The sequence below is a fragment of the Zeugodacus cucurbitae genome, chromosome 2 (assembly GCF_028554725.1).
Source record: "Zeugodacus cucurbitae isolate PBARC_wt_2022May chromosome 2, idZeuCucr1.2, whole genome shotgun sequence".
Taxonomy (NCBI): domain Eukaryota; kingdom Metazoa; phylum Arthropoda; class Insecta; order Diptera; family Tephritidae; genus Zeugodacus; species Zeugodacus cucurbitae.
Genome location: NC_071667.1, coordinates 36,306,339 through 36,330,737, shown reverse-complemented (window position 1 = coordinate 36,330,737; position 24,399 = coordinate 36,306,339). Strand labels below are relative to the sequence as shown.

Sequence of the window (24,399 nt, the reverse complement as noted above, 5' to 3'; positions counted from 1 at the left end):
AGAATTAGTTGACAAACTGTATATCTCGCAAGCCATTAAAGCTACATATATAAACCAAACTTTCTGCAGTTGGTTACCTTACGTACCCCACACACCATGAAAATTGTTGAAATCGGATAATAACCACGCCCATATCCCATACAAAGTTTAGGTTGAAAATTACTACAAGTGCGCTAACTCTATAACGGAAAACATCAGAAACACTAAAAATGTGAAGTAATGGGAGATAGAAGTCGCAAATGGAAAATTGGCGTGGCGTCGCCCACTTATGGGTCAAAATCCATATCTCAGGAACTACTCGACCAATTTCAAAGAAATTCGGAATATTTTCTTGACTATCAGGGTGTCAAATCAAAATCGACTCACAACCACGACTACTTCTCATATAACTCAATCTTGAATTCCATCTCATTCCTTCACTTTATAATATGTACATATGTATATACATAAGGAACAAATGAAGATAGCGGAAAAAAAACTTTGCACAAATTCTGTATATGATCTATGGCACTGCTTGTGAAAAAATTGCCGAAATGGGACTATAACTTTTTAAGGCCCCGGATATTGAACATGAAGAACTCAGTGGCTAAGGTAATTTTTTGCCGAAAGTATCGGTAAATCCCTCAGATATTTGAATGTAATTCAGATGACTTTTTTTCTTCTGAAAGTATGTGTTTGTTCCAAAAATTATTAAAATTATTAAATTATAACTTCCCCTATCTCCCGTAAACCTAATTATAGATGTTTCAAAAGTACGGTGGGCTTTACTCCGCATATATCGATTAATATGTGAAATGTCTGAGCCAAATTAAGTGAGCATATTATCTTGGATATAATGTATGTTGGTGGTGAAAATGACAACACCACAATATTTCAATGGTTTCTAGAACCGTATTGAAGTACGTAACACCATTTGCTTTCAAACTAAATTCGGAATACCGTGGTTTCTACAACATACAATAATATGTACTACATATCTTCTGTCTCAGGTATTAGATTATTAAAAACCAATATTTAATATATAAAACAAATTGTTTCTATATTAAAAGTTTTTAAGCATGACATCGCAAACCCTTCAAATTGAAATTGTATGTATGTAATTGGCGTAGAAACCGCGGTTCGCCATTGCCAATGTTCTGAGGACCATAAAACTTGCGCACAATTTTACTCTCGAAAACTCCTAGTGTCGTCTTATCGGATCTTGAAATCGTCCACGCTTCCATAAAGCAGAACAGGAATGATAAACGACTTGCAGAGATGAATTTTTGTTCGTCAAAAGAGGATTTAACTTTTCAATTGCCTACTCACCTATAGCACCTGTTGGCAAGAGTGATTCTGTGCTGGATTTCGAGGCTGACATTGCACAGTGGTTCCGCCATAGGCCAAAAATCAAAAAATTCATCTCATGATTTTTTGTCAAAATATATACAGATGTCTTCTAAATTGTCTAAACTTCCTATTTGCAAAACGGGGTTTCCTAAAAATCTAACGGTACTTTCTAAAAATAGAGTTAAACAACGAACTCCAATTTATTCTGGTAATTGATCAGGGTAACGAATCAAGATTATTTTTAATGGATTTTGAAGTTAAAGGTATATATTTTAACTTGTGAAATTAATTAGGTCTTACGTGATTTGTGTTTTTAGTGAAATAAGTGTTTTATATTGCCTATTTTTTTTGTATCTTTTTTCTGCGTCTTTAATGTGTTTACATAAAGATTTAACTGTGTTCCCCCACGATCCCCCGTTAGATTTATTTTATATTGTCTTTACCAGAGTCTTAAGGTAATAAAAGTGTTAAAGTTGGGTGCGAAAAGTTGCAAATGTATTTGCAATCGTCAAAATAATAATGCCCTTTGAATTAACTATTTTTAAGTTCAAACTCATTATAATTGGGCTAAAAAAGCTTGGAAAGAAGGATAAATAGTCGTTATTTCAATCTGTGTACGGTTTACTAGAGGCGACATTTTAAGTTTTTGTTCTAATTCTGTTCTATGGGAGCTATAGGACCTAGTAGTCCGATGGGGCCAATTTTTTTAATATATATTTAAAATATTTTTCTAGATTTTTGGTGAAGATTTCATAGCGATATCTAAACAGAAAGTATTTATGCATGTCGAGTAAAAAATGTCTTGATTGTCTGTTGCGATTGCAGCTCTTTGACGTCGAACCTTGTGTTTGTTGATGGGCGTTCTTTCCTGCACAGAGGAGTGTGCGTATAATTGCTGCTCCCAGATAATGGTCCGAGTCTATATTTGGTCCTCGGAGCGTACGCACGGCTTTGGAGATATGTCTCCAGTCTATCAAAACATGATCGATTTGGTTACGCGTGTTTCGATCAGGAGACAAACATCGTTTTTCTCTTCCGTTGGGGCGTGGGCGCAAATAAGCGATATGTTGAAGAACCTCGCTTTTATGCGGATTGTGGCTAGACGTTCATCCACCAGGGTGAATGTCAGGACTCGGCGACGGAGTATCTCTCTCAACACAAATTCAACACTAAATTTACGGTCCTTTATATGGCCGCTGTAGTAGATGTTACAAGGACCCACCTTCTTCCGTCCTTGTCCAGTCCATCGCTCTTCTAGATGTCGTTGATTGCAGCCTTTAGTCGTATGAGGACATCAACCAGCTGGGCACCTTCCCAATTAAGGGTCTGGACATTCCAGGTGTATGCCCTCAAATCATGATCCTTAAAACGTTTGAAGGAGTCGCCATCAAAAGTGGGGCTTCTCATCCGAGGCTACGCACAACCGCACCTGGGGCTTCACGTTCTCAATTTAGCTCGACTCCAAACGTCTGATTATTGGCTACCCAGAGGATACTTGATCTAAAACCAGAAGTCGTGAGGTGCTTGAACCATGTGGAGAAGAATCGAAAAAAAGGGTGCGCAATTGATGGCAAATCAATTGATGGACTATCAATTGATTTGGAAATCTTGGTCATCTTTATGTACCAGGATTTGTGTAAATCTATACATATATATAAAAATTTCATGTCATGTTGATTGCCCGTTATTGGTATCTAAACTGCTGAACCGATTTTAATGAAATTTTGCACAAGTCTACAATTTGGTCCAACTTAAAAGATAGGAGAGTTTATATCTCATATATTAGTCGCAGTGTCCATCTGTCTGTCCAATCGGTCATTCGGTCAAGCGATAATTTGAATTGAAGACTAGATATCTTAATAACACTTCGTACACGTTACAATTAGCAATATAAGATTGTATTGTGGATAGGACCGGACAAATGCAAAATCCAAAAAGAGAAGTTAAGAAAATAATAAGACCTTTGCAACAGATATTCACAGCATGGAAAGGCCATTAGTGACCACGTCCATTCTTAGGTAAGTGGACGTGTCACAGCTCAACATCCTTCTGTCCGTTTGGCCATTTGATTAAGCGACTTTATTATGAAATTCGGAACACATGATCTAGGTACAGAAGGATATTTATGATTAATTGTTTGATGAATTAGCGAGAAAAAAACCCAAGAGGGAGTTTATCACACACCACTAAAGCTGACGGAAAACTTGGAAAGTAGTTAGTTAGGAAAATAATTAGTTACTCCCCCAATAATTTCACTTTATCAAATAGTTAACCAGAATAGAATTTAACATACATATTCCTTATCCACAGCAATACTTGGCCTGGCCACTAGTTTATATATTTCAATATTCATTGGAGATATTTTCAACTTTTGTTGTGAAAGAATTTATTTCTTCTGTGATTTGGCCAATTAAAATCCACCCAAAGTTTGTATTTTGGGCTAACAATATTTTGGAAATTTTCTCTATACCTCTGTGGAATTTCGGGATTACCTGATTTGGTTGTCGTGGCCCTTTTTTTTTATGAATTTGATTTTGCTTCAAATTAATCAATGCGTGATATCTTCGTTGACAGGTCACACAATTGAATTTGGTTTCAAAGTCCTATGTCTAATGAGAATTCGACAGACAGCTGATGCAAAGTTTATGTTGTCGGACAAGGTTGTTCCTATCTGAAACGGACATTTTTTATTTCTCGCAAGATCTTATTTTATAATTTACAGTTTTCACATAGTGATTGCTTTTGATTAGTTGAATTATTTAGTTTTTGATTTGACACGAATGTTTGGCTTCTATTAATGTATCTACATTGAATATTTGGTGGCTTAGGGTTGCAACAAGTGTTTTCTTGAGTAATTTTGAGTAATTTATGGGTTAATATTTTTTTTTGTATACTATGTTACCATATGGGCGATTGTTTTCTTCCCACTAGTGATTGCTCCCATCGTAGCAACGCAGCATCAGGTAGAGTCACTGCACAAATATTTACCAACAAAATATTTTAACTACGACTCCAAGGTTTATGCAATTCAAGAGGTAAGCTTTTTTTAATCTTATATAAAAGCCCGTCATGCCACACTTTATCGAACGCCTGAGCCGCATCTAGAAATATAGCAGAGCAGTACTCTCTATACTCGAAAGCCCTTCTGATTTCGTTAGTAATTCTATTTACCTATTTTAAACCCGAATTGGTGCGTTAGTATTACATTATTTTCATGGAGGAAAGGAGACATCTTTGATAGTAACACCTTTTCAAATATTTTAGAAAGTCAGGGTAGAAGACTGATTGGTCTGTATGAAGGCGGCTGTGTCATGTCTTCACCTGGTTTGTCTATCATGATGATCTGTGACTTTTTCCATGAAATTGGATAGTACCCGAAACTGAGAATAGCGTTAAAGAGCAAGGAGAGCACTGTTAATGCAATATTTGGTAACTCAATTAGCATTTTTGGAGTAATTTTATCGTGTCGTGCCGACTTTTTTGGATTCAGCTCTTTTATGATTTTAATAATTTCAGATGATGACGTTTGGAAAGCCCTAAGCGACTCGTTAGTGGTATTGGGCATGATTGGCAACTGGGCAATTAGATTGAAATACCATTTCTAGGTGATTTGCAAAACAATTTGCTTATTCTAGTCACTTCGTGCCCAGTTTCCACCCAAGCCTCTTATAGGCATGTTGGAGTCACTGACTTTTGGGCTTTCCAAATTCCCAAATGTTGTTAATGTTGGAAGTAAAAATACCCCGGAAAGTTCAGTAGGAATAGACCACAAACTAGCCACCCTCTTCCGAAAAGACCAAAAAAAAAGAAAAATAAACTTTCATCAAAATTTTGGCTTGGCCATCATTTTGTTCTAACTTTAACACTAAAGAAAATCTCTGGGGTTACGTTAAAGAGCCGTCAATACCAAAAAATAACCCTAATATTGATGTATTTTTTGATAAAATAAGAACGACATTGAAATCAGTATAAGTGGCGCGTTGTTTGAGTTTTATTATATCAAGATGCAACCGATTTAGGGCAGTGTTGAAGTAAAAAGGTTAAAAAACCAAATGTATGTGATTGGCGTTGCAACCGTTTAGCCGGTTATAGCCGAATCGACGATAGTGCGTCACTTCTCACTCTCCTTTGCAGTTCGGCGCCAGTTGGAGATCCCAAATGTAACCAGGTCGCTCTCCACCTGGTCCCTCCAACGGAGTGGAGGCCTTCCCCTTCCTCGTCTTCCTCCGGCGGGCTTCCTCCGGCGGTGTCCATTCGGTGTGATTCTGCGCTGGATTTCGAGGCTGTCATTGTTCGTGTTGTTGATGCTGGTTCCCAGATATACGAACCTATCTACCACTTCAAAGTTATGACTGTCAACAGCGACGTGGGAGCCAAGACGCGAGTGCGCTGATCGTTTCAGGCGGGAAAAAGCAAAACTAACGGCGCGGTTGTTGCTTCCGATGATATCAATATCATCGGCATACGCCAGGAGCTGTACACTCTTGTAGAAGATTGTACCTTCTCTATTTAGCTCTGCAGCTCTTATAATTTTTTCCAGCATCAAGTTAAAGAAGTCGCACGATAGTGAGTCACCTTGTCTGAAACCTCGTTTGGTATCGAACGGCTCGGAGAGGTCCTTCCCAATCATGACGGAGCTTTTGGTGTTGCTCAACGTCAACTTACACAGCCGTATTAGTTTTGCGGGGAATGAAAAATTAATATTTTCAATTATTATTATGTTTATCTGAAAATAGTATATATGTAGTCATTTCTAATTAGTTGTCCGAACAAAATCGTGAAATGTTAAATGAGTCAATAACACATATTTATATTAATATTACCACAAATTATCTTTTAAACCAAATAAGCGCTTTAAATAATCAGCTGATTGTGAATTGAGTAAACTTGCCCTGGTTGCCACTGAAAATGGTTTCGCATATTTGCAAGATTGTCATAAAATAAAATGCATGTACAAATTGACAGCTGTTTTACGATACGTTAACGTTTGTGACGTTAAATTAGTTCCACTAATATAATATGTTTTTATAATTTATTGCATAAACATATGTATGTATATCGTTCACTACAATAAATAGTGAATATACATGTTGGTATTTATTTATTTAAAAAATACTTTTATTCATATTGGCTTGTGGCAGTTTGGGATTAGTGGAGTCATCTTAGGATGCAACTCCCCCAGCGTTACTGTTAGAACACTCCTGAGTTCTTGTATTTAAAATTTTTTATTTTTGTTTTTTTCTTATTTTCCATTTTTTCAAGGATTACATTACTACTATTACAATGATTATCAATGTTATATTAATACCATAGGATAAATTTTTATGGTACTTGAATTCTGGAATTTCTTTTATGCTTTACTTTTTTTTTATTGCATAATCGTTAAATGTTAATTTTGCTGTATTGCTTTGGTTTAATTTTTCTACATTATATATGTTAGTATGATTATACTGTGTTTTATTATTTTTATATTTTTGTTGTAAAATTTCCATTTTACAATTTACAAATGTAATTATTAATTACACTGTCCAACAGCATTTTTGGAACAGAATAGCGACCCTATAATTCAGAAAGGGTATGTTGAGTAGATCATTTTTGTAGAACAAACTTATGGTCCAGCACGTCTGAGTTTTTTTTTACAGTGGGTCAAAGTTTTAATTTTTTGGTCGAAGGGAGCATTATACTATATGAAAAAAATGTTGTAAGTTAATGTCTGAGAGAATTCTTATGGTCAGAGTTGTGTTGTGGAATTGTATGAGGATTATTTTTGTGGAGGATCTTAACCCTCTAACTGGTTTCCTTATGGGTCAATTTGACCCTTTTTCGAGAAAACCACAAAAAATCCTTTAAAAAAGGACATTTAAGGATTAAAATATTCTACGAAAATGTTTGGCGGAAAATTTCAGTGGGTGTCACCAAAGACACCATTGTTGTAAATAAAGCTCTTTACGATTAATTGGAAAAATTACACGCCAACATATACAAAGTAGGTGAAAACGTCGTCAAGTTCGGCCGGGCCAAACACTGAGTTCTCGCGTCTAGTCAGCTGTGACTTACAAATCGGGTGTGATAAAATTAAGCATAATTGACTTACTAAGCAGTACATATCGGTTCTATAAAAATGATCTACTCAACATACCCTTTCAGAATTATGGGGTAGCTATTCTGTTCCATTCAAAAAGTCTTCATTTGTTGGACAGTGTAATTAGATAAAAACCCCAAAAATTTGCCTGAATGAGATGAGGAAAAATATAAAAAAATATTAAAACAACAACAGTAACCATAAGGAAGAATTAGAATTAGTTGACAAACTGTATACAAAAAACCTATTTGTGGGCGGGTGGTCACGCCCACTTCCCAAAAAAATTACATCCAAATCTGCCCATCATTTATATACATATATCCCTCCCCCAATATCTAACTCTTTTATTTCTAGGTGATACAAACACCCGTTATATGAACAAAACAAAAATAAAAGTGTACAAACAATAATAAATACAAAATAACAAATTCTAAGTGCGAGAAAATAAACAATAAACAATAACATGAGCGCTGCGCAGCCTCACCAACAAGGCCGTAGGCATTCTCTGAATGCCTACTTTAGCTTTGTCGAGCCTGCAAAACCAGCTCCTACCAACAAACAAGGCAAAGGCGAGAAGGATGAGACATCTCAGCGATCAACGGAGCAGCACCCTAAGCAGAGCTTAGCAACAACAATAGTAGCAGAGAACGGCAGCCAACAACGGCCAGCAACAAACACGAACGCATCAACATATAAGCAGGTACCTGCAAGCGAGCAGACAGCGAAGAAAACGCAAGGTGAGAATGCACAAATCAAAAAAGGTCCATCTGTTCAGATTGGCATTGACCGCTACGTCAATATTAAAAGGAAATTAAGTCCTGTGAAGTCAGCGGTCAATCCTAAAAAATTTCTAGGCGGCACGCCAACCAAGAATAAACCTGACGTTTTAAATGGCAACAGATTTGCCGTACTAAGCAATGGTTCTGATGATGATGCGAAGGGTACCACCACAGTCGCGTATGCCAAACCGCCCCCAATATATTTGCGTGAGCGTAGCTCAAATACTCTTGTTGCTAAATTAAGCGAAATTGTAGGTACAAAAAACTTTCATATAGTGCCTTTAAAAAAAGGCAATATAGATGAAACGAAAATACAGACATACACTGAGAAAAGTTTTATGGATGTTGTAAAGTTTTTGTCGGATAAAAACAAAAATTAGTATTCCTATCAGTTGAAGAGCTCAAAGGGCCTAGCTGTAGTAATTAAAGGTATAGAGTCATCTGTAGACTCTAGTGAAATCAAAGAAGCTCTTGAAGAATGTGGCTTTGAAGTTAAAACTGTCGTAAACATCTTTAACAGAAACAAAGTACCACAACCAATGTTTAGAATTGAATTGATGCCGAATTCTAACCAGCTTAAAAAGAACGAAGTGCATCCAATATATAATTTAAAATATTTGCTGCACCGTAGAGTAACCGTAGAAGAACCACACAAAAGAAACGGTCCGGTACAATGCACCAACTGCCAAGAGTATGGGCATACCAAATCTTATTGCACTCTACGCAGTGTTTGTGTGGTATGTGGAGATTTACATCCCACTTCAAAATGTATCCTCAAGAAAGAGGACTTAAACAAAAAATGCAGCAACTGTGGAGGAAGTCACACTGCCAACTACAGGGGTTGTCCTGTTTATAAAGATTTGAAATCGAAGTTGTCACAGGGAATTCAAGCACGACGTAACCAAATGTTACATACTCCCCGTACTGACATTATAGATATCACAGACCATATTCCGAAATCTAGTAATATTAAAAATAATACTGTACAAGGGAGCTATGCCAATGTTGTAAAAGGCAACAATGTACAAATGCAACCACCGCAAAATCCTCCAAATAGTGGTATTGAAAATATGATTCTAAATCTGACTCAATGTATGACACAATTCATGTCTACGATGCAAAACATGATCCAAGATTTAATAAAATCACAAAACCAAATGCTGCAAACCTTATTAAGTAAAAAATGAGCATACTAAACATTTGTATATGGAACGCTAACGGTGTTAACCAACATAAACTAGAGATAATTAGATTTCTGTCTGAAAAAAATATAGATGTAATGTTATTATCAGAGACTCATCTGACAAACAAAAACAATTTTAAAATACCGGGATTTAGACTGTATGTTACAAATCACCCGGATGGGAAAGCACATGGCGGAACGGCAGTATTGGTTAGAAATCGGTTAACTTTACTCTGGGTTCTCATGCTACAGCACAGTTACAAGCTACAACAATATCGTTAAAAAATCGGGGTTGTGATTTAAATCTATCGGCTTTATACTGCCCACCTCGTTTTAAAATTACAGATAGCGAATTTAAAGACTTCTTTGGAACGCTAGGTCATAGATTTCTAGCAGGTGGAGATTATAATGCAAAACACATGTACTGGGGGTCATGTCTTAATAATCCGAAAGGACGCCAGTTGTACCAAACCATTATGAACCACAATAACCTTGATATAATATCTCCTGGTAAGCCTACATACTGGCCCAGTGATCGTAACAAAATACCAGATTTAATTGATTTCGCTGTAACCAAAAATATAGATAGATCACTTGTGACAGTTGATACATGTACAGACTTATCTTCAGATCATTCACCTGTACTAATAAAGTTGTGTGAAGAACCCATATTCGTTGAGCCAAAGGTGGGTCTAACATCTCACAAAACGAACTGGTTAAAATACAAAAAATATGTGAGTAGCCACATTAATATTGATGTAAAAATAGATACAGAAAGAGATATTGATGAAGGTATAAGAGAATTTAATGATGTAATATCAAATGCAGCTGTCATAGCAACACCAAACATAAGCAATAAACCGATTATCCGCAGAAAACTCACTAATAATGAAATAGAAAAGCTTGTAAATGAAAAAAGGCGAGCTAGACGTGAATGGCAGTTAAATCGCTCCCCTTCTACTCAGCTGCAACTAAAATATGCTGTACGAAAACTAAAAACAGCGCTTAAACGTGAGGAAGAATACCACACTCACAATTATATAAAGAAACTGTGTCCAAATTCAAACAAAGGAAATTCTCTTTGGAAAGCCCAAAAGTCAATGAAGCCTCCAGTCGACTCCAACTTGCCTATAAGAGGCTTGGGTGGAAACTGGGCAAGAAGTGACGAGGATAAGGCAAATTGTTTCGCAAATCACCTAGAAAAGGTATTTCAACCTAATTGCCCAAAGAACAGCTTTAAGCTGCCAATCATCTCCAATAGCGCTAACGAGTCGCTTGGGTCTATTCAAACGTCATCTTCTGAAATTATTAAAATCATAAAAGAGCTGAATCCTAAAAAGTCGGCAGGACACGATAAAATTACTCCAAAAATGCTAATTGAGTTACCAAATATTGCTTTAACAGTACTCTCCTTGCTCTTTAACGCTATTCTCAGTTTCGGGTACTATCCAAGTTCATGGAAAAAGTCGCAGATCATCATGATAGAGAAAACAGGTAAAGACTTGACACAGCCGTCTTCATACAGACCAATCAGTCTTCTACCCTGTCTTTCTAAAATATTTGAAAAAGTGTTACTATCAAAGATGTCTCCTTTCCTCCTTGAAAATAATGTAATACCAACGCACCAATTCGGTTTTCGTGCAAAACATGGCACTGTAGAACAAGTAAATAGAATTACTAACGAAATCAGAAGGGCGTTCGAGTATAGAGAGTACTGTTCTGCTATATTTCTAGATGTGGCTCAGGCGTTCGATAAAGTGTGGCATGACGGGCTTTTATATAAGATTAAAAAAAGCTTACCTCTCGAAATGCATAAAACCTTGGAGTCTTATTTAAAAAATAGAAAGTTTACTGTCAAAGTAGGAGACTTCATATCTGTAGAACGACCAATAAAAGCTGGTGTACCTCAGGGCAGTGTTTTAGGGCCAACTCTATACATAATATATACAGCAGACCTTCCAACAGCTAGTAATATTTTGACATCAACTTTTGCGGATGACACAGCTTTAGTGAGCCGAAACAAATGCCCAATTATAGCATCAAAAGTATTAGGAGCGCATTTGATTTTTGTCGAAGAATGGCTAGCAAACTGGCGTATAAATGTAAACGAACAGAAGTGCAAGCATGTTACATTTTCTCTAAGACCAAAAACGTGTCCGGCAGTTAAAATGAACAATATTTTAGTACCCCAAGCGACTGAAGTAACATATCTTGGTATTCACTTGGATAGAAGGCTCACGTGGAGAAAACACATATCGTGCAAAATAACCTGCATGAAGATAAGAGCAGCACATTTAAATTGGCTTTTAAATAAAAATTCAAAACTTAGCCTAGACAACAAAGTTCTATTATACAACGCGGTCATAAAGCCGATTTGGATGTACGGCATCCAACTGTGGGGTACGACCTGTGCAACCAATATCGATATAATTCAGAGATTCCAATCAAAAATGCTTAGAACAATCACGTGCTCACCATGGTATATGCGTAATGAAAATATCCATAAAGATCTTGGTATTCTCATGGTAAAGAAAGAAGTAGAGAACAGCAGAAATAAATATTTGTCCAAACTCCGCGATCACCCAAACCCATTGGCTAATGCTTTATTACATTCTTGTAATCAATCACGTCTAAAAAGAAGAGATATGCCAGCACACTGAGGAGCAACGTTTCACCAAAACAACTCAATCAATTGGTTGAGCTTGTCTAGTTTTAATTAGAATTAAGATTTTATAACTTATTGTTAGGCTCCAAAGAGCAGATTCAATAAATAAAGAATTATATGAAAAAAAAAAAAAAATATGAACAAAACTATTATACTCTCTTTAGCAACTTTGTTGCGAGAATATAAAGAGCAAAGGCATTTTTGCCTTTTGTTTTAATAGTTTTGTACACATAACGGTTCTTTGTAAGTCCTAAAACTTAACGAGTGAGATATAGGGTTATATATACCAAAGTCTTCAGGATGACGAGTAGAGTCGAAATCTGGATGTATGTCTCTCCGTCCGTGCAAGCTGTAACTTGAGTAAAAATTTAGATATCTTGATGAAACTTGGTACACGTATTGCTTGGTACCATAAGAAGGTTAAGTTCGAATGGGCGAAATCAGACCACTACCACGCCCACAAAATGGCAACAACCAAAAACATATAAAGAGCTTTAACTAAGCCATAAATTAAGCTCTGAAAGTGAAATTTGGTACAAAGGATCGTTCTGGGAAGGGGCATATTTGCATGACCGCCCACTTATGGGTTAAGAACCATATCTCCGGTTCATGATATTTTCCTGGCATCCCAATGATATGTTATGAAATAAGCTAAATCGGTTCACAACCACGTTTACTTTCCATATACCAGAACTTTGAAGTCGATCTGAATTGTTTACCTTACCATATGAGTTAACACAAATAGCTCATACACAGACGGAGAACTCACGCGTGTCTTGAGTGAACAAAATCCTTATCCAACGCAATAACAAGAATTGTTTAATTTTATGTAACTGGCGCCCAACAAAAACGGATTGGAAGATAATTACTATAAATAAATAAAGAAGCATGTAAGTAGAGTGCTTATTAAACAAAAAAATCGAAATAAAAAAAAAATGTTTTGCTTTCAAGAGAGTTATTAATAGAATATGTGCGAAAGATTGATTAATTTTTTTAAATATTGTAATATTTTTACGAGTGATAGTGAAGTAGAGTGTCCGGACTACATAAAATGTCGCTTAGAGAATCGGAAATAAAAACGCTTATTGAGTTTGCGGTTAACTCTGCACTTTCAAATCAAGCTCAAATTTTTGAACAAAGGGTAAATTTTTAAAACTTGGAACACATATCCCTTGGCACCCTGAAGAGGTTGTTTTCGAAGATGGACAAAATCGGCCCACTGCCACGCCCACAAAATTGAGTAAACTGAAAACCTATAGAGTATCATAACTAAACCATAAATAAAGCTATGAAAATTAAATTTGAAACATAAGATCGTATTAGGGAGGGACACATTTGGATGTAATTTTTTTTGAAAGGTGGGCGTGACCCCGCCCCCATATCAGTTTTTTTTTTATATATCTTGCAAACCAAAAAAATTTATATACCAAACTTTCTCCATATCTCAAGAACTAGTAAATCGATTTCAATGAAATTCGGTATATAACACTTTCTTGATACCCTGATGACACGGGTGGAATATTAGCAAAATCGGTTCACAACTACGCCTACTTCCCATCTAACTCAATTTTTAATTCTTCTGATTCGTTAACTTTATAATGTATACATTAAGAACCAATGAAGATAGTATAATAAAACTTTACACAAATACTGTATTTGAGCTGGGACATCACTTGTCAAAATCTATGACTTTTCAAGGCCCCTGATATCGAACATGAAGAACTCAATGCCTAAGAATAATTTTTCACCGAAAATATAGGTAAATCTCTCAGATATTTTAATGTAATTCATTCCCTCTGAATTTTTTTCTTATTACAGTTTGTCTATGTACCAAAAGTGATTAAAATCGGGACATAACTTCCCCCAGATCCCATATACCTTATTATAGGTATTATAAAATTAAGTGGGCTATAGCCTTCGATATATTGTATCTTGGTAGTGAAAACGAGTGAAATCGGTTCAGGAATTACCTCAGTTCCCATATACTATTTATGATGCTTTTCGTTATTCTATTGAACTTTATTCAGAATATATGGGTCAAATTGTGTTATCTTTATAAAATTACATCAATAAATTGCGAGAGTATAAAATATTCGGTTGTTGTTATTAATAAGGAATAAATGTGTCTTTTTTTCTAAAAAAATAAATATAAGATCGAAGTATTTGAGAAAAGCTGGGTAAGTACGTCGAGACACTTAAGCGGGATTTATTTAAGTGACATATTAGCGTCGAGAACTATAATTGACATTGAACCATCAATTTTACAACTTATGAATTTCTATGCGCATACCAGAATTATATTTTGCGATAATGAGCCATCTTTAAATTCGGGGACAATAAAATCACTTCTGGAAAATTTTTTAAACGTTCAAAGAAATACAACTACGGACGCATAATGAGACAAGACGTAACAGAACTTTTCGGGTAGGTGATAAAGTAGAAGTAGAGTAGAGGTGAAAAGTAGAAGCCGACTTTGGAACGGCGGTTCTAATTAAAGGGAGAGAAGTCCATTAGAACAATTTCAGATAAGTCTAAATTACATTTCCTATTCTAAACTATATTTTTCTATTTAGGCTATAGACTGTGATATTTTTCGTGACTGTAGCAACCGCAAAACTATCCGATTATACACACATACATATACATATATATCTTAATATATAAAAATCCAGTGTCCGTGTGTATGTTCCGAATGAACTCACAAACGAGTAATTGTATTTGGTCCAACTTGATACTTAAAATCAAAACAAATTTACCCAAAACAAATCAGTTTAAAATAACAATAAATAACAAACAACATATGTGGGCAAGAGCTTTCAAAGAAAAAAACTTTTATAAACAAATAATAATAATAGCAAAACAAAAACAAGTAAGGAATATCCCCATATATTATATAGGGGAAGTTATGACCCGATTTTTACCATTTCAGGTACAGAGAAAAACTGTTATAAGAAAAAAATTCAGATGGAATGAATTGCATTAAAATATCCGAGGGATTTACCTATATTTTCGGTGAAAAATTAACCTTAGGCATTGAGTTCTTCATGCTTGATATCAGGGGCCTTGAAAAGTCATGGTCCGATTTTGACAATTTTTCCACAAGTGATGTCACAGCTCAAATACAGTATTTGTGTAAAGTTTTATTCCGCTAGCTTCATTGGTTCCTTATGAATACATTATAAAGTGAACGAATCAGATGGAATTCAAAATTGGGTTATATGGGAAGTAGACGTAGTTGTGAACCGATTTCGCCCATATTCCACCCGTGTCATCAGGGTGTCAAGAAAGTGTTATATACCGAATTTCATTGAAATCGGTCGAATAGTTCTTGAGATATGGTTTTTGACCCATAAGTGGGCGACGCCACGCCCATTTTCCATTTTGTAAAAAAATCTCAGTGCAGCTTTCTTCTGCCATTTCTTATGTAAAATTTGGTGTTTCTGACGTTTTTCGTTAGGGAGTTAACCCACTTTTAGTAATTTTCAACCTAACCTTTGTATGGGAGGTGGGCGTGGTTATTATCCGATTTCTTTCATTTTTGGACTGTATAAGGAAATGGCTAAAAAAACGACTGCAGAAAGTTTGGCTTATATAGCTTTATTGGTTTGCGAGTTATATACAAAAAACTTATTTGAGGGCGGGGTCACGGCCACTTTTCCAAAAAAATTACATCCAAATGTGCCCCTCCCTAATGGGATCCTATGTTCCAAATTTCATTTTCATAACTTTATTTATGACTTAGTTATGACACTGTATAAGTTTTCGGTTTCCTCCATTTTGTGGGCGTGGCAGTGGACCGATTTTGCAAATTTTCGAAAGCAACCTCCTCAGGATGCCAAGGAACATGTGTTCCAACTTTCATTAAGATATCTTAATTTTTACTCAAGTTATCGCTTGCACGGACAGACGGACAGACGGACAGACATCCGGATTTCAAATCTACTCGTCATCCTGATCATTTATGTATATATAACCCCATATCTAACTCTTATATTTCTTGGTGACACAACAACCGTTATGTGAACAAAACTATGATACTCTGTGCAACAGGTTGCGAGAGTATAAAAAACAAATATGAGCGCTGCGCAGCCTCAACAGCAAGGTCGTAGGCATTCTCTGAATGCTTTCTTCAGCTTTGTTGAGCCTGCAAAATCTGCTCTCACAAATAAACAATCCAACGGTGAGAAAGATCAGTCATCGAAGTGCTCAGCCGAGCAGCAGAAGGGATCAGCAATAGCAGAAAAAACAGCAAGTGCGCAACAACAAATCAGCAGGCAACATCAACCAAGCAGGTATCAGATGAGCGGACCAAAGGAAAAAACAATGCAAGGTGAGCATGTACCAAAAAGAAAAGTACATTCTGTACAGACTGGCACTGACCAAAAAGTTTCAACCCGCCACGCTTAATACAAATAAGCCTGGAAATTTAAATGGCAACAGATTTGCAATACTAAGCAATGGTTTGGACGACGATGCGAAGGGTGCCACCACAGTCGTGAATGCCAAACCGCCGCCAATATATTTGCGTGAGCGTAGCTCAAGTGCACTTGTTGATAAACTAAGTGAAGTTGTAGGTACCAACAAAAAAAAGATGAAACTAAAATACAGTCTTACACTGAGAAAAGTTTTATGGATATAGTAAAATTTTTGTCAAATAACAACAAGAATTATTATTCTTATCAACTGAAGAGCTCTAAAAGCCTAGTTGTTGTTGTAAAAGGCATTGAGTCTTCGGTAGAATCTAATGATATCAAAGATGCCCTTGAAGAATGCGGCTTTGGAATTAAAAATGTGGTAAATATCTTAAATAGAAATAAAGTACCACAACCAATGTTTAATATCGAATTGTTGCCAAACCCTAATCCAATAAAAAAGAATGAAACACATCCAATATACAATTTAAAATATTTACTCCATCGTAGAATTACCGTTGAAGAACCTCGTAAAAGAAATGTTCCGGTACAATGCTCTAACTGCCAGGAGTATGGGCATACCAAATCTTATTGCACTCTTCGCAGTTTTTGCGTGGTATGTGGTGATTTACACCCAACACCAAATGTGCTCTTAAAAAGAGGATACAAATAAAAAATGCAGTAATTGTGGAGGAAATCACACTGCTAACTACAGGGAATTCAATGTCGTCGTAACCAAATGATGAATATCCCTGGAGGTATTGAAATGATTCTAAATCTTACTCAATGTATGACACAATTTATGTCTACGATGCAAAACATGATCCAAGATTTGATCAAATCTCAAAACCAAATGTTGCAAACCTTATTATCTAAAATATGAGTATGTATACTAAATATTTGTATATGGAATGCCAACGATGTAGACCAACACAAACTGGAGTTAATACGATTTCTGACTGAAAAAAGCATAGATGTAATGCTGCCGTCAGAAACTCATTTAACAAATAAAAACAATTTCTTTATACCGGGATATCGACTTCTTGCTACAAATCATCCAGATGGAAAGGCGCACGGTGGTACAGCAGTATTGGTTAGAAATCGGCTAAACCACCATGCTTTAGAACCGTATGCTACATCGCAGTTACAAGCTACAACAATATCATTGAAAAATCGAGGTGCTGAACTCAATCTGACGGCTATATACTGTCCACCTCGTTTTAAAATTACAGACTAAGAATTTAAAGAATTTTTTGGAACGCTAGGTCCAAAATTTCTAGCAGATGGAGATTACAATGAAAAACACGTGTACTGGGGCTCACGTCTTATTAATCCGAAAGGACGACAGCTGTACTACACTATTGTAGATAAGCACAATAACATTGATATAATATCTCCTTGTAAGCTGACATACTGGCCCAGTGATAGAACATAGATAATAACATAGATAGAACGCTTATAACAGTAGATACATGTATTGACTTATGTTCTGATCATTCTCCTGTACTTATAAAGTTATGCGAACAGCCCAAGATAGTTGAGCCAAAAGTATCTCTAACATATTTTAAAACTAACTGGTTGAAATATAGAAAATATATCAGTAGCCACATTAATATCGATTTAAAAATAAATACAGAAAGAGATATTGATGAAAGAATAATGGAATTCAATGATGTAATAACTAATGCAGCTGCCTTTGCAACACCTAAAAGAAACATTAAGGTTTTTAGAAACATCACAAATAATGAAATAGAAAAGCTTGTAAATAAGAAAAGGCAAGCGAGACGTGAATGGCAGTTAAGTCGTTCCCCTTCAACTCTGCATCAACTGAAATCGGCTGTACGTACGTTAAAAAAAGCACTTAAACGCGATGCAATCATAAAACCGGTTTGGATGCATGGTATTCAACTGCAGGGTACGACTTGTGCAACCAACATTGATATAATTCTGAGATTCCAATCTAAAAAGCTTAGCGGGTTCACCATGGTACATCCGTAACGAAAATATCCATAAAGATCTTGATATTCCTATGGTAAAGAAGGAAATAGAGGACAGCAGAGATAAATGTATTTCTAAACTTCGTGAACATTCAAACCCATTGGCTAATGCCTTGGTACATTCCTGCAATCAAAGAAAAGAAAAAGAAGAGATCTACCTGCCTACCAAAGAGCAACGTTTTACCAAAACAGCTCAACCACATTCTTGAGCTTACTTAGTTGTAAATAGATTTAAGATTTTAATACTTATTGTTAGGCTTTAAACAAAGCAGATTCAATAAATAAAGAAATACAGAAGGAAAAAAATTTCGATGATAGGATAGTTATTATTCAAATTAATCGTCTTCACAATTATTAACATTTTTTTTACTTCTCGATCGACTTCGATCGTCTAGTTTTTTTTCTTTTACAATGAAAATTTTAATTTTTTCTTATTAATCTTTTTAATAACATTAAAAACAAAAGTAAAATATAAAATTAATATGTGTATGTTTCAGTTTACACAAAAATAGGAACTTAAAATATACAAAAATTTATATTCTTATATAGTGTACAGATATGTACGTATGTATGCGCTAAAAATTGTTTTGAAGTATGAGATCTTTATTTAATACATCAAAATGAAATTAATGTACACTCAATGCATTAAATGGTTAATTAATTAAAAAAGTTTGTAATTTTTTTCTGATGAAAATTTAAAAATCTGCTTTTAAAAAGCTTTTCTTCAAAATTTTCAACTTCCTCTCCTTCAATATTATTACACTCCATGAATTTTTTAACAATGCTCTGCGCATTTATTGCATCTGCAAATGATGGTAGATCGATATTAATCATAGAAGTTTCCTCTGGAGACTGACAGACTTCGTTATCTTCATATAGTACACATTTCACTATTTCATTGTCATTAAGGGTTCCAAAACAATTTACATTGTTATCGCAAGCGACATATTCTTGAAACTCTTCTATTTCCAGGGGAATATCTATTGTATCGATAATCTCCTCAATACAATCAAATTGATTTTCAGAAGATTGAAATCTTGCCTGCAAAATTATAAGAAATATAAACTTAAACTGTTGCAAATTTCACATATGTATTTATAATAATGTTAAAGTATTACCTTTCTGAAACAATTTTTAATAGTTTCGCTTTTAACAAGCCACCATGATCTATTGATTCGCCTTTCCCGATGGACAGTATCTGTTTCCGTATCAAAATTTGCCTACAATAAATCTTGAAGCAGTGAATTACTCCTTGATCAAGTGGTTGTAACACTGAAGTTGTATTTGGTGGCAAGAATTCTATTTTGACATTGTCCAAGCTCAACCCATTAACTTTATGACAAGCAGCGTTATCAACAACTAAAAAGACCTTCCTTTTTTGCTTCCCCATTTCACAATCGAATTCTTTCATTATCATTGACCACAATGAGCCTGTCATCCACGCTTTATTTTGCGAATAGTACGACACTGGAGGTACTTTCCCCTTTAGACACCTTGGATTTCTTGATTTTCCGATTAGGAACACTTTTTTAGAAGTTCCATCGGCGTTACAAAGAAATAGAAGGGTTGGGCGGGTCTTTTGTGTTTTACCGCCCACTGATTTGATGCCCTCCCTTATAGAATAGTCCGCTGCGTTGAAAATATTACATGACGTTTTAAATTATTTCTGGTAACAGATAACTCCACTTCTTTTTGGTTTCTTAAAATCCGGCGAATAGTCGAAACGTTGCAATTGTATTTTTTAGCAACCTCTTTTTTTGATATTTCATCGCGGTTAACTATATTTATAATCTCGATATTTTGTTTTATCTTTAAAGAAGTTACTTTCCGCCCTTTTCCAGACATTTTACAGGATGAGTTTCACTAATTAATTTACTTATGTTACGCGAAAACCGAGAAATTTAAATTTGACATTTAGAGATGGACGATTCTTTTCGATTACACAATTAAATAGTTGAAAAAGGCGATGTTACCACACAATTAAATATTTGTATGAGTTTTTAAAAAATCTTAAAAAGGCACTTAAAAGAGGAAAATTGCACATATTTTTTTTATTTATGACCAAATTTTGCAGGCATTTAAGCGGGAAAGGCACTTAGGCGAAGGCACTTAAAGGGGGAAATTTATATGTAAATTTAGAGAAAAAAGAACGATGCCGCAAAATTTGGTCACTTAAACCGGGGGGCACTTAAGCGGGGATCACTGTAAGAGAATTTTATTCGAGTTGACAAGAAAAATATAAAAAGAGAAAACAAGAAAATAATATTTTGAACTATTATTGTCATCATGCTGCGTAACATAAATCGACCTCGAGTAATCAATATCGTCGCCGAAGCCAAGATTGGACCAACTTAATTTAATGTATACCTTAGCCACACAAACGTGTGGCCGGGTCTGCTAGTATATATATATGTATATACATCCCACTAATCGATGGAAATGCAGTTATCTGGCAGCTTTTTAAATATCTCAGACAGTCATCTAATTTAACCATGTATTCCACTTCATCCTTCCATCGGAGTGGAGGTCGTCCTCTTCCGCGGCTTCGTCCAGCGGGTACTGCATCGAACACTTTCAGAGCTGGATTGTTTTCATCCATTCGAACAACATGACCTAGCCAACGTAGCTGCTATCTTTTTGTTCGCTGAACTATGTCCATGTTGTCGTATAAATCGTACAGCTCATCGTTCCATCGTCTGAGGTATTCGCCGTTGCCAATGTTTAGAGGACCACAAATCTTGCGCAAAACCTTTCTCTCCAAAACCCCAAGAGTCGTCTCGTCGGATGTTGTCATCGTCCACGCTTCAGCTCATACATCAGGACGGGAATAATGAACGACTTAAAGAGTTTGATTTTAGTTCGCCGAGAGAGGACTTTACTTTTCAATTGCCTACTCAGTCCAAAGAAGCACCTGTTGGCAAGAGTGATTCTGCGTTGGATTTCGAGGCTGACATTGTTGGTGTTGTTAATGCTGGTTCCCAGATAAACGAAATTATCTACAACTTCAAAGTTATGACGATCAACAGTGACGTGGGAGCCAAGACGCGAGTGCGCTGACTGTTTGTTTGATGACAGGAACGACAGGACGAAATATAGTCTTGTCCTCATTCACCACCAGACCTATACGCTTCGCTTCCTTATTAAGTTCAAAAAAAGCAGAACTTACGGCGCGGTTGTTACTTCCGATGATATTGATATCATCGGCGAACGCTAGCAGCTTACACTCTTATAGAAGATTGTACCTTCTCTATTTACTCTGCTGCACATATTATTTTTTCCAGCAATTGATTGAAGAAGTCGTACGATAGTGAGTCACCTTGTCTGAAACCTCGTTTCGTATCGAACAGCTCGGAAAGGTCCTTCCCGATCCTGACGGAGCTTTTGGTGTTGCTCAACATCAGTTTACATAGCCGTATTAGTTTTGAGGGGATACCAAATTCAGACATCGCGGTATAAAGGCAGCGCCTTTTCATGCTGTCGAAAGCAGCTTTAAAATCGATGAAAAGGTGGTGAGTGTCGATTCTTCTCTCTCGGGACTTTTCCAAGATTTGGCGCATGATGAATATCTGGTCCATGGTGGATTTATCAGGTCTAAAGCCACACTGATAAGGCCCAATCAGTTCGTTGACGATGGGTTTTAGTCTTTCACACAATACTCTCGACAGGACCTTGTATACAATGTTGAGGAGGCTTATCCCACAGTAATTGGCGCAGATTGTGGGGTCTCCCTTTTTATGGATTGGGCAGAGCACACTGAGATTCCAATCGTCAGGCATGCTTTCTTCCGACCATATTCTGCAAAGAAGCTGATGCATGCACCTTATCAGTTCTTCTGCCGGTAATCTATCGGCCCCTGCCACTTTGTTGTTCTTCAGGCGGGTAATTGCTATTCGAATTTCTTCATGGTCGGGTAATGTAATATCTATTCCATCGTCATCGATTGGGGAATCGGGTTCGCCATCTCCTGGTGTTGTACTTTCACTGCCATTCAGCAGGTCGGAGAAGTGTTCCCTCCATAATCCCAGTATGCCCTGGACATCGGTTACCAGATTACCATCTTGGTCTCTACATGAGGAAACTCCGGTCTCGAAACCTTCGTTAAGTCGCTTCATTTTTTCGTAAAATTTTCGAGCATTACCTCTGTCTACCAGCTTCTCAAGCTCGTCGTACTCACGCATTTCGGCCTCTTTCTTTTTTTGTCTGCAGATGCGTCTGGCTTCCCTCTTCAGCTCTCGGTAACTATCCCATCCCGCACGTGTTGTGGTTGTTTGCAACGTTTCGAGGTAGGCAGTCTGTTTTCTCTCCGCTGCGAGACGGCATTCCTCATCGTACCAGCTTGTTTTTTGTCGTCGCCGAAATCCAATTGTTTCGGCTGCAGCGGTACGCAGTGAGTTTGAGGTGCCGTTCCACTGTTCCCTTATAACGAGATGCTGATGAGTGCTCTCAGAGAGCAGGAGTGCAAGTCGAGAAGAGTATTTCGTGGCTGTCTGTTGCGATTACAGCTTTTGGACGTCGAACCTTCCTTGTGTTTGTTGACGTGCGTTCTTTGCTGCACAGATGCGGGTGCGTATCTTCGCTGCAACCAGATAATGGTCCGAGTCAATATTTGGTCCTCGGAGCGTACGCACGTCTAAAACACAGGAGACATGTCTTCCGTCTATCACAACGCGATCGATTTGTTTACGCGTGTTTCGATCAGGAGACAGCCAAGTAGCTTGATGTACTTTCTTAACTGGAATCTGGTACTACAGACAACCATATTTCGGGCCCCAGCGAAGTCGATCAGCCTCAGGCCATTTGGCGATGTTTCGTCATGGAGACTGAATTTTCCTACCACCTTCCTTCTTTACCCACCCTAGCGTTGAAATCGCCAAGCACGATTTTGACAACGTGACGGAGGCAGCGCTCGTAGGTGCGTTCTAGGCGCTCATAGAAAGTATCTTTGGTCACATCGTCCTACTCTTCCGTTGGGGCGTAGGCGCAAATAAGCGATGTGCTGAAGAACCTCGCTTTTATGCGGATTGTGGCTAGACGTTCATCCACCGTGGTGAATGCCAGGACTCGGCGACGGAGTCTTTCTCCCACCACAAATCCAACACCAAATTTGCGCTCCTTTATATGGCCGCTGTAGTAGATGTCACAAGGACCCAACTTCTTCCGTCCTTGTCCGGTCCATCGCACTTCTTGGATGGCGGTGATGTCAGCCTTTAGTCGTATGAGGACATCAACCAGCTGGGCAGAGGCACCTTCCCAATTAAGGGTCCGGATATTCCAGGTGCATGCCCTTAAATCATTATCCTTAAAACGTTTGCAGGGGTCGTCATCAAGAGGTGGGTGTCTCATCCGAGGCTTTCGTCGCTTTTCATTGGTACTTCGTTTTTATGTGGTGGGTCCCAAACCCTACGCACAACCGCAGGAGCGGGTTCGCCTTCTCACTTTAGCTCGCCTTCAAACGGATGTTTGTTAGCTACCCAGAGGATACTTGGTCTAAAACCGGAAGTCGTGAGCTGATTGAATCATGTGGAGAAGAATCATTTCTGGCCACTCCCAAGTGAATGACAATCAAAAACTTTCCTCACTTACGTGAACTTCTACACATGATCCCATCCATTTAGTCTCTTTTAATATGCTCTAGTATATTTCTATTCAGTTTTGACAGTTCTCACAGCAAAGCAAGTAAAGCCAGCCAGCATTGGGTCTGGACCTTTAGTCTTGAAATATTCATGGAGATCTAGTTAAGGTTTAAAAGGTGAAACTATTGAATACCATAATTTTTATATCCTTTTATAATAACTGTTACACTTCAAATTTATTTAGAAGCGTTGTTTTTAATAGTATGCATTTAGGACTTGCATAAGTAATTTTGCGATGAATGGCCCGACAAAAATTTTAAACACCGCGACTAAGGCCACAATGAAGAAGTAAGGAAGGGCTAACTTCGGGTGTAACCCA

General features: G+C 36.9%; 1 protein-coding gene across 11 annotated transcripts in view; it reads right to left on the bottom strand.

Moving 5' to 3' along the window:
- LOC105219969 (uncharacterized) overlaps nt 1-24,399 on the bottom strand; it is an 833,969-nt gene that overhangs the window by 471,072 nt on the left and 338,498 nt on the right. For 9 of the 11 annotated variants that reach the window (XM_054225503.1, XM_054225502.1, XM_054225506.1 and 6 more), the window contains one exon: nt 12,808-12,906. The exons of the other annotated variants lie outside the window; for them this stretch is intronic. In XM_054225503.1, the coding sequence (XP_054081478.1) occupies nt 12,808-12,906 (99 nt within the window). The remainder of the gene's footprint in view (nt 1-12,807; nt 12,907-24,399) is intronic. 11 annotated transcript variants of the gene reach the window in all.